The sequence below is a fragment of the Amphiura filiformis genome, chromosome 2 (assembly GCF_039555335.1).
Source record: "Amphiura filiformis chromosome 2, Afil_fr2py, whole genome shotgun sequence".
Taxonomy (NCBI): Eukaryota; Metazoa; Echinodermata; class Ophiuroidea; order Amphilepidida; family Amphiuridae; genus Amphiura; species Amphiura filiformis.
In genome coordinates this window covers 78,949,802-78,961,824 of record NC_092629.1, presented here as the reverse complement: position 1 = coordinate 78,961,824, position 12,023 = coordinate 78,949,802, and the positions used below count along the sequence as shown (strand labels likewise).

At 37.6% G+C, this 12,023-nt stretch overlaps 1 protein-coding gene across 1 annotated transcript; it reads left to right on the top strand.

Moving 5' to 3' along the window:
* Positions 1-451: 451 nt before the first annotated feature.
* LOC140146660 (pseudouridylate synthase RPUSD4, mitochondrial-like) lies at positions 452-11,753 on the top strand. The gene is made up of 7 exons (XM_072168530.1): positions 452-1,086; positions 3,254-3,376; positions 4,170-4,214; positions 5,613-5,885; positions 7,012-7,170; positions 9,725-9,822; positions 10,446-11,753. The coding sequence occupies exons 1-7, from the start codon at positions 453-455 to the stop codon at positions 10,638-10,640; spliced, it is 1,527 nt and encodes a 508-aa protein (XP_072024631.1). The 5' UTR covers position 452; the 3' UTR covers positions 10,641-11,753.
* Positions 11,754-12,023: the final 270 nt, after the last annotated feature.

Sequence of the window (12,023 nt, the reverse complement as noted above, 5' to 3'; positions counted from 1 at the left end):
CATTATTGCACAGCCCCTAATTTTTCCTTTTCTTTTTATAGATCACGTGCATATGTTCACCCAATTTTTTTTCACCAATGCCACAGCCCCTCCCACGCGGACTGTCAATAATTATGAGGCCTGCATGCATGGGGTGGAATTAAACTTTGAGAAGGTTTGCAAATAGAGATAATCTGGCATGGAGTGTGCAAAAGGGCCGGGGGGGGGCAACGATTTTTAGCAGGCGAGCGCCGGAGTGGGACAGGCACAAGTTTTTGACAGTTTTGGCACACTGTTTGGAAATTTAACCCCTGGGCTCATAATTATTGCACAGCCCTTTAATATTCTGCCTTGAAATTCAGATTTCCCCCTCAAGTCCCCTAATTTATTGTGTCGCGCAATGATTTATGTAATGCACCTTTAAGGTATTGCGGCTGAAGTTTTGCTCTTGTTGCCCATGCCTAGAATTAAACATGGCGGCGCCCAGTGCAATGTTTCTGTCACGCTCTGTGAAAACTTCTCACATTTCTTACCCTTTTGTACGTAAAATATGTGTGTCTAATTTTACAAAGGATGCAAAACAATTATCTGCATCCGGATCTTGTTTTATACAGTGTCGATTTCACTGTCAAACGATTAGAAACTGCTCGCAATCACGGTCACAGAAGCTTAAATTTGTGTGTGATCGGCATTGTAAAAGACAGAAGTTGTTTTCAGGTCATGCAAAGGTTCCACACAGTTACTTTTACACAGGATCAAGAATGTCACCATTGAACTTAAGCCACCAAGATGAATCACACAAAAGTAGCCAAGTCTACAAGAAGCGTAATGAAGATGACATTGATATTGAGGAAACAGATTTCAGTGATACAGCTCAACTTTTGAACAATCATAAAGTGACTTTTTCAGAGCAGACATCAAGTTCATCCGAACAACAAGAAGATGTAGTTATTGTTGGCAATGCTAGACAGGCAGGACACACGTACAGAAAACGGGTAGAGAGAAAAGCGCTGAGAGATGATGCAGACACAAGCAGTGCTGCAACTATGGCAGCAAGAATTAGGAAAGAATTGAAGGACAGTGAAAAAGAAAAACGAAGGCAAACAGGTGAATAAAATAGAAATAAATATTTCAACACGAAATTTTGATGGCACACTCTTAATTAGCCCCGTTGCGGTTGAGAGATGGTCCCGGGTGATGGTTCGTTGACTCTAATAATGTAAATTTAGTCTTTCATAGACACACCCCTTTCATCTTCAAGGCAAGGGTAGCGCTAAGTTGCTTTTTGGGGTCCCGGACCCACCAAAATAGAGTTGGGACCCCCTGTTTTTAAATTTTCTGCAAGTTCAGGGGTCCCTGCAGACCCCCAGTTTTTCAATCTGGCGCTATTGCAGACATACTATTTATACTGCATTTGTGCAACTGGGACTCACCAAACTGTACTCCGGACCCCCTACTTTTAATTTTTTTGCAAGTTCGGGGGTCCCTGCGGACACTCGAGTGTTTCGTTCTAGCGCTACCCCTGCTTCAAGGGTCCCCCACCCACGAAATGTTGTTCGTGTGCAGCATTCAATTGTATACCTGGAAATGTTCCCCATTCTGGACAACCTGCGCAATACAAATTTCAGCTTGTTTGGCAATTACAATGTAAATTGTAATTGTAAATAAGATGTCCACAAATATTATAAGAACATCACCTACATGTAAATAATGATAACAAATTGAACCCTGGTTGTTTGGAGTTGGACAAAAAATGTATAACTTCATTCAGGGTTCGCAGGTTTTTGATATTTGACTGACAGTTTTTGCCACTTTTGCCGGGTTTTTTTGCCAGTTTTTGCCACTTTGCCGGCAAAAACCAAACCCTGTCTTCCAGGCCCGTAGCCAGGATTTATTTGGAGGGTGCTGATTTTGAAAAAGTGGACCTTTTTTTCAAAATTTTGACCTTTTTGGACTGGGAGCGGATTTGGACATTTTTGGACCAAAAAGGCATAAAAAACCTCTATTTTTTGCTCACTATGCTTACAAGTACATACATGTATGTAAATGGGACTTTTTGGGTCAAAAGGCATAAAAAAACCTCTAATTTTTTAGTCACTACGCCGCAAATGAGACTTTCTTGGGTCAAAAAAGTGGACTTTTTGAGGGGGGGGGGGGTGTCACACCCTCCCCACCCCCTGGCTACAGGCTTGCTGTCTTCAATACGAAAGGTCAACATTTTCAAATGATGGACAGCTTTTCATCCCAGCTATACACTTCATGTCATCAGTTTGTCAAGTTTACCTTGAGGACTGTTGAAAATATCAAAAATATCAATTTTTAGTTATTTGCCAAATAAGGCCTACATTGTATTATATCGTGAATTTCAAAAAAATCAAAATGATTTGATATCCAAAGGACATTCCTCAAAAATACTGTGCAAACGTTGCTTCAAATCAGCAAGACTAACTTAATGCTGATTTCTTCAATTCAATCATTCTGTGCTTGGCTGATTGCTAATTTGAAATTGAGAGTCACAAAATGTGGACCATTTTAACACTAAAATCTTCAAACTGTCAAGGAATCAGACTAGCAATGTGCACAGTATTTTTTGTGGGCACTCTGATATTTTTCAAAGAATGTCCTGATGATATCAAATAATTTTGATTTTTTTTAAATTTGGGATATTTTAATAACATTTGTATGATTTGTATTTAAAAATACAAATGTTATGGCTAACTATTCAAAATATTGATTATTTTATTGATTTTTCACCCGAGCAAATCAGGTGAAAAATAAAGAATATCATATCCAAAGCTAACGCTAAATAGGGCACCCCCCCTCTAATGACTAGTAAATGTCAAAATATCAGTTTCAAATAATTTACCATTATAAAAAATTTTTGTAGCGGTACTGCAAATTTTTAAAATATCAAAATTATTTCATATCAAAAGTGACATTCCTCGTAATATTCAGAATGCAATTTGATGTGTCTGATGTCCTCTCATGTCCCATAAAAAATACTGTAATGTGCAAACATTGCTATCCGATCCCATAACATAATGTACATTTTTAGTATTTTTACTTTGTGAACGAGGTCCCATAAAACATGACAAGGACTTGTTACACTGAAGGGCTGGATAGGGCCCAAATTATGTCCTTGAAAATTATGCCTTATTTCTAACACTGCGTTCACAGATGGGGATGCAGTCACTTAATCACACGGGTGCATGTCTGTGTAATGAACTAATAACTTCCTTCATAAAAACAATTTTGTTTTACTTTCAAATACTAGATGGAAACGAGGATGTTGACAAAAAGAAATCCAAAAGTCTGCGGCATCAAATCCAGGACATTAGTAAACTACAAGAATCTACAGTTGCTGAGATCCTCAGAAAGTCAGTCATCTATAATCAAGGTAATCATTTTTAAATTAACATTATAATTTTGTATTCAAGAAAGGCCCAAGCATTATTTTGTATCAAGAAAGACCAAAACCTTACAATTTTGTACATGTATCAAGAAAGGCCATTTTGAAGCATTTTAATTTTGCTTTCATTACTTTTCTCTTGGTACATTCACATACTTCAGTGTGTAAGTCTATGGCATAAAAATGCTACTCAACTCGAAAATTGTGTTGCAAATTGATAAAATTGTGTAGCATTTTGCTACGCGATACCAGCTATTTCCAACGGTGATCAAGAAAGGCGCGTACCGCATTATAATTTTGAATCAAGAAAGGCCAAAAAGAAAGTTCTCTCTCATTCAAGCATTGTTTTTAGAACGAAGCATCTGCCAGAATCATTAATGCTCTTCGTGCTATCCATATTATAAAAAGTCCGAAGTTTTGAGATATTTTCTCAAAATATCAAGAACTATTTTAAGAACCACTGAACCAATACTAGGCTTGTTTGTACTCATTTTAATGCATTTTTCATGATGATTCCAAATATGGTCATGAAAAGTAACAATTCTGAAATTTTTTGAATTTTTGATTTTTTTTTAACTTGTCGTCTGCAGTCGACACCAGCGCGGAGAGAGTTAATCTTGCCTGTCCCATCCAAAATGACAGGTGGATGGTTGGCTAGCATCTTGTTGGGAGATGATCCTTAACCCATGTTTTTTTAGTCCTGAATCACACAGACATTCCTGCATGTTAATTGTTATCATGGTTATTAACTTGTGTTTTCACTGTTATTTACTTTATATAGGAGACATCGTTGCCATTGATAAACCTTACGGTATTCCAAGTCACGGTAAGCTATTTATATGATCTGTGTGCTGGCCATAGGCCCGAGGGGGGGTCACTCCCATTGTGGCCTGTACACCATCCGCGATAATCAACTTTTGAAAAGCACCCTAAACAAGGATTTAACCCTTGGCTAAAACGACACCCTAAACAGGGATTTCATTCCAAACATCAAATTTCATTCCTGCGTATTTAGAAATTGCAATTTTGCTACCCTTTTTCCAATTTTTCATGTTTTTGACACCCTAAACGCGACACGCGCGTGATCGTGCCTACCCACTAAAAAACAACCCTTTTACGCGCTTTTCATTATCGCGGATGGTGTACAGGCCGCAATGGGAGTGACCCCCCCGGGGCCATAGGCTTCAACATGAAAAGTCCAGCATTTAGGACAAATATTGTAGATTAAAGTGCTGTCAGTTTACCAGCATGGTTTGAATGAAAGTTTGTGGGGAGACAGTGCTGCTGTAATGTGTGAGGAAAATCAATCAATGCATCAAAACCCTCCTGCAGAGGAAGCCCACTGCCTTGAATTCACAGGTACTACCAGAAGTGAACACAGGGTCATCATGGAATTTGCTCCCGACAGAGTTGAAAACTCAAATAAAATTCATCAATGTATTGTTCAGTTGCCATGCTGTGAATGGTGATGAAGTCCTTGATATTCAACAGCAAGGAAATGGTCCTTTGAGTTCAAGTGTGGAATGAGTGTGGATAATCCAAGGTCTAAAAGACTTGCTGACACCACTAATATGTGCTGATACAATGGCAGTGATAATGAATAAAGAACCAAACAAGAAAGATGAGATATATGACAATGCAGTGATGAAAGTGTTTTCAACATAAATCCATTAAAGCCTTAATGTACGATTTCCGTCAAATTTTAATTTTGTTATTCTTTATTCAAAATGTTGAAATGATATTAGTAATAACTGCCGGGAAGGGTTGCTGTCCATTTTAAGTTGAAATAACAAGGTAAAGTGAAAGAAACCCCACTGGTTATTTTGACCATTTAACATGCAGTTCTATGGGAGGACATATTATCATAATTTTTAAATTATGATAATATGTCGAACTTTGCTCTGTTGACCTACAAAGACAACAAATTTGGCTGATTCCATTTAGGTGCAAGTTGGGACATGTCACATGTGTAAACATTACAAATATGCAAAAAAATCAGGTTTGAAAAAAATTAACCAATTTCATATTATAAGATCGTACATTATGGCTTTAACATTTGGGTATTTCAAGGTGTCATCGAAAAAGAGTTTTCTATAGTCCATGGTTTTACCCATTCCCAGGAGTAAAGTGTACCTAAATTATAGGCACGTACATACACCGATGGATTTTTAAGACTCTGCTTCAATGTGGCTTAATATTATTTACTGAATGTTTTCTTCTTCAGGTGGCCCACGAGTTACTCATAATATCGATAGTCTTCTTCCACTCCTTGCAAGAAACCTAGCCAAGAAAGGCGATGAGGACCCAACACTGCACCTAGTGCACAGACTAGACAAGGAGACTACTGGTGTGATGGTGCTGGCCAAGACGGAACACATGCTGCGTAGGCTACAGGCTATGTTTAGGCACCGTAAAGTGATCAAGAAGTATTGGGTTATTACAGTGGGAATTCCAGATCCACCAAGTGGGGTTATTGATATGCCTTTAGTAGAAGCAGGTAGGTTGGTTGATTGATTGATTGATTGAATGATTGATTGATTGATTGATTGATTGATTGATTGATTGATTGATTGATTGATTGATTGATTGATTGATTGATTGATTGATTGATTGATTGATTGATTGATTGATTCATTCATTCATTCATTCATTCATTCATTTATCCATTCATTGAGATATTATGTTTCCTGGTTGTCATTCCGTCCAAGGTTGCAAGTATAGTTTCTCGGATTTGGTAAGGCATGTAGGGATGAAATTTGGTGTTGGTGGAGGGGTAGCAATTAACGGTCTTCAAATTCCACTAGGCTTTCGTCACAAAATATGCTACATGTAATTTGGTAGCTCATTTGCATAAACCAAAACTCATTTGCATAAATTTAAATCCAAGGTTGCGAGTGCAATTTCTCAGGCACCAGAAACAAATTTGTTTGATCTTTGGATTGACCGTTGATGCTGCTTCGATGCTTGTTATTAATGAACTAACAACTACTTGATCAGAATTAATGCTAAATTTTATGTTGGTCAATATCCATGCAAGCAAAGATTCATATGTTATTACAATTAACAAAAGTCAATTAATTGATTTACAGTTTGATCAGCTCGTAATCGGCGGGCCTTATAACGTCGCGGATTAATATCAATATATTTCATTTTGATGAATTGTCTTGTGACGTCTCGCCAGAAGCATCACAATTTATTAATTGAAGTCCTATACTTTGTCTACTTTATTTTACCCGCAAAATATAGACCATAGAGGTCAACTATATCTCTCTTAACATCGGTCTACTTTTCTGCGTAGTGGTAAAAAACTAACAATTCCCGCCGATTACGAGCTGATCAAAGTATATAATAATAAGGATCGACTAAGCATCAATAGTCGATCAAAAGATCAAACTAATTTGTTTACATTTCCTTAGGTGTATTGATGTGACTTGACGAAGGGGTGGCAATTGGTGGTCTTCAAATTTCATCAGGTTTTTGTTGCAAAATATGCTTATTTGTTACCAAGCAATTAATAAATTGATTTATCATTTAATCAATTCATCATCATCACCAATTGTCATCAACATTATCAACATTGTTGAAGGGAATTTTAATTGTCTGCAACTTGTATTTCCGTTTAGAAATTGGTGATAGATACCGTATGGTAGTGAAGCCTGATTTGTCCAGTGTCTACCCTGGTATGAAGAGAAGAAAGACCCCAGCAACGGATGCCATTACCAAGTTCAAAGTTCTTGACGCTGCCAAGAAATGTGCCCTTGTAGAGCTGGAAGCTATGACAGGTCAGTCAATGTCAGGGTTCAAAGTTCTTACGAAATATGCCGTTGTAATGTAGAGCTGGTAAGTTATGACAGGTCCATGGACGAAAGAGATCACAGACCGTGTCCAAACAGTCAAAGTCTCAGCATCACCCAATAATGAGGGCCGATTGTTCAATGAAATGCGACAGGCGATACTGCTTCGTACATACCGCATATTTTTACAGTCTTTCATGTAAACGTGTAGAAACTCAAAGATCTATCACATATACGTGAATGCACGCAACGCTGGAAGCTGTGATAGGTAGGTCAATGTTGGGGTGCAGAGTTCTTGACGTGACCAAGAAATGTACCCTTTTAGAGCTGGAAGCTATGACGGGTGGGTCAATGTTGGGGTTCAAAGTTCAATGTTCTTCTTGACACGGTCAAAAAATGTGCTTGGGAAGCTGTGACAGGTAGGTCTATGTTGGGGTTCAAAGTTCAATGTTCTTCTTGATACGGTCAAGAAATGTGCCTAGTTGTAATGTAGAGCTGGGAAGCTATGGCAGGTTGGTCAATGTTGGGGTTCAAAGTTTAAAGTTCTGGACACTGCCAAGAAATGTGCCCTTGTAGAGCTGGAAGCTATGACATGTGGGTCTATTTTGGGGTTCAAAGTTCAAATGTAATGGCACTACCAAGAAATATGCCCTTGTAGAGATGAGAGGTGGGTCAATGTTTGGGTTCAAAGATAAAGTTCTTGACACCAATATGAAATGTAGACTCTCAACTGCTTCTGCTTGACGATAACTCCAGCAAGCAACAGGCCTGATGAGCTGCTTCAATCATAGCTAATATAAAGAATACTGTTAATAATTGGGGAAAATACTGATTTTGTATGAAAATAAAATTGATGTAAAGTCTTGAGACAACTGAAAAGAGTTTGAGAAGGTTAGCAGCTCTGTAGGAAGAATTGAGGCTGGCAGGCTTTGCCAGTTGAAGAGAGCTAAAGGGCCAGAGCCAAAAATGGTCATCACTCAACCTAAAATTTAGAAATTGTCACAGGAGTGAATTTCTCCTCTGGTTTAATAGGCTACTAACCAAAGATTATGAATCAGCAAAAAAAAAGTAAAATTTGCCCGCCAATTTGAATGCAAGCAATAAAATACACACGTAGCGCCCTCTCGGTGTGGCGGGACGGAATTGTTAAATTTGATGTTACTACATATTAAAAAAATATAGGTTTTTTTTTTTTTATGGTATTATAATGGTCTTCTCTATAGACAATTTGAGCACTAAAAAAAATTTCGGTGGACTTTGCAAAAATAAAGAAATAAATTAAAATATGTGTAAAATTCCGTCCCGCCACATTTTGAGGTGATTTTTTACGTTCGGAAGGGACGAAACAAATTTTTTAGTCAAAACTTTCCAAAATATCAACTATTATGGTAATAAACATTCCTGAGTACAAAAAAATTGAATTCATCAACTTTGCTAGACTCAGAGCCATTTTAACTTCTTCTATTTCAGGCCTTTTGTGGTAGGATGCCAGCAATAATTCTATTTTCAGGGTCTATGGTGTAAAACATGGCCCGCCACATTTTGAGATGATTTTTTAAGTTCAGGAAGGGATGAAAAATTTCTTTCTCAGTCAATATTTTGCAATAATTTTTCATTGGAAGTGAAAGAAAAGACAATTTTGTCAGTTTTAAAGTGAATCAATTGCTTTTTTTCTTGATTTTGGCATGGTGGACAAAATTCCGTCCGCCACATTCCGTCCGCCACATTGACATGATTTTTAAAAATTGATGAACATACTATAAAGAGGGGGGTAAATTTTATAATTCCTTCCATAACAAAAGAAGGATAGTTGAAGTTAATACCAATGTTAGAAACAAATGTTTTATTCCAGTACTTTTGATAAAAATTCAACAAATGTACTGTGTTCACAAAAACATGAAGTTTATCATTCCGTCCCACCACATCAATGAATTTGTGTTACCGTGGCAACATGTTGATTCTTTGGACTATTTTTCTTGTGTGTGAATGTAGTCTGTAACTTACTTGTTTATATTGAGAACATGAAGAATCCATAAAATAAACAGTCACAGAGCTACAATTTAAAAGGCCTATCAAAATTCCGTCCCGCCACAAACGGGAATTTTGGCTCTGGCCCTAAAGCGATTGCTCACCATCACTCTCCTCAAATAAAGCTGAGGAGAGTTTTTTATTGCTCACCTACCTTTGGTGTAACAATAATAACCACATACATACATTACAGTAAAAATGCTCTCCTAGTGCTCTCCTGTAGCACTCAAGGAGAGCGATTAAAAGCTCCCCTGCAAATTTCAAACGGCAAAGCCTCATGAGGCTGCATGATTTCTTCCTTCATCTGTAGAAACAGCAGGATCAGTGCATGCACACTTGACCTTGTCTATTATGTGGAAAGCAACACTACTGTTTTTCACATTTTCAAGTCCACAATGTCAGTGCGCATTTCATTGGATGCAACTGCAAATTGTAAGTGTTCTCCTCAATAAAAAATGTTACTTCATAATTCTTGAGTATCTAGAAAACAATTAACAGTATTTTTCTTGTACAGGTGTGAAGCATCAGATTCGTGTCCATCTTGCACAAGGAATGGCCTGCCCTATTCTAGGAGATCACAAATACTCACATTTCAATAAGCAGGCTCCACAGGTTAGTATTTGATTGATTGATTGATTTAGTGATTGATTGATTGATTGATTGATTTTGATTGATTAGTGATTGATTGATTGATTGATTGATTGATTGATTGCTTGATTTAGTGATTGATTGATCGATTGATTGATTGATTCATTGATTGATTGATTGATTAAGTGAGTGAGTGAGTGAGTGAGTGAGTGATTAATTGAGTGAGCACATGAGTGGGGATTGATTGATTGTGTGGTTGAAAGAGTGAGTGAGTGGGTAAGACAATGTTTGTGTATGTGGGTAGGGGTGAGTGGGACGGTTGTTGTGTATGTGGGTAGGCCTAGTTGGTCAAATTTGGTAGAACAATTCTTTTTTTACCTTTGTTTAATTGATTGAGTGAATTAGTAAGCGAATAAGTGGGTAGGCGGGCAGCGAGTGAGTGGGTGTGGATGGGTGTGTGGGTTGATTTCACTGATAGATTGACCAATTGATGTATTGATAGATTTTAGAGAAAGCAGCAAGAAGTCGGGTCAAAAGATGTTCTTATATAGTGGGCAAATATTATAGATTATTGGTATTGTAAGTGTTATTAAAAATAAATGAGATGTTTAATTACCCCAAATCACCTTTTTATTTTACTTTTACAGAGGTTACCATACAGCATGCTGCTTTGTTTTGGCATAACTCAGCCTAAAGTCCGCACAATACCAATGCACCTACATGCACAGTCTCTCATCCTGTCGGAATTCTTTGTTGATGGAAGGAACCTCAACATATCAACAAAATTGCCGAAATTCTTTGCCACCAACCTGAGAAAGCTGAAACTGAAAGTGTCCCGATGAGCAATGTCACATCCGAGCAATGAACACACAAGGAGAACTTGAATTTGACAATTACATCACTTTATTCATATTTTTAAGCAATTTAGAAGTGTGAACAGACTGTTTAAAATCATAATTTAAAATTGCAAACATTCTGGTATGCTCACAGAATTAGAGAAGGAGAACCCGGACTCCCTATACCGCCACGTACAATAGCGCTCTCAGCTATGTGGAAAAAATTAGGGGTATTCAGGTCCTTGCTGATGGTGCATGGAGACAAACAAAAACAATTCTGCAGCTCATCTGAAATGTCTTAGTATCGCGTACAGGTCACATCAAGTGCGTCTCTCAATGCGCCCATCATCCATGTCACGCTTACATGACAACGATTACCTCAAGCATATTCCGAGAGAAGCCGAATACCCCAAATTTTTGCTCCATGCTTGTATCAAGATTGCGGTCGAGGTCTGGTTCTCCTTCTCTAATGTTTTTATCTGATGTGATCTGTGAAAACCTTTCACATATCACAGTATCTTATTTTGTGTTATAAAGATAATAAAGGCTAAAACTATTCTTTATTTTTTCAATCCTTTTTTACTTGTAACTTTTAATCATGAAGTCACAGGTACAAAATTAAAACTGTTCAAAGAGAAATTTCCATGTTTTGTAAGATTAATTTGTAATCTTTTGCCAATATGTATTCATGAGTTTATACACATAATTTATATCATTAAAGCCAGAATGTACAATTGTATACATAGGCAGCTGAAGCGGGGGGAGAGGGGGGACACATCCACCCCTAAATTATAGCAAGGGGGATGTCCCTACTAAAAATCATAATAGAAGAAAAACTTAAACAATAATTTTTAGCTTGAAAAACACTTGTTTTGAGCCAAAATAGGGTACACTTTCAAAATGAGCGTGCATTGGCCTATCAAATAGCAGAAAACACCTTTATTTGTGGCTAAAATAGTCTGAAATTGAATTTTTTTTTCACGCACCTCACACGCAAAAACAACTCTCTGTAAAACAGGACCAAAATATGCTCGTCCCTCGACCACCATTGATTGTATAATATGAAATTGGTTATTTTTTTTGAGTAAAGAACAAAAATAAAATTTGATGGAAATTGTACATTATGCACTTTAAGGCCTCGTATCCATAGGCTGTTCCCTTGTGGCGTGTGCCCTTGTTCCGTGTTTACTTTTTCCCATGTGACCTGCCACACAGACAACGAACCTTTGTTTTGCTTAGTGGCCGCTACAGTTCGTTGTCTGTGTGGCAGGTCACATGGGAAAAAGTAAACACAGAACAAGGGCACACGCCACAAGGGAACAGCCTATGGATACGAGGCCTAATGGGTTTCAAATTTTTCACCCTTTGAGCAGCAAGAGACTGAAGAGA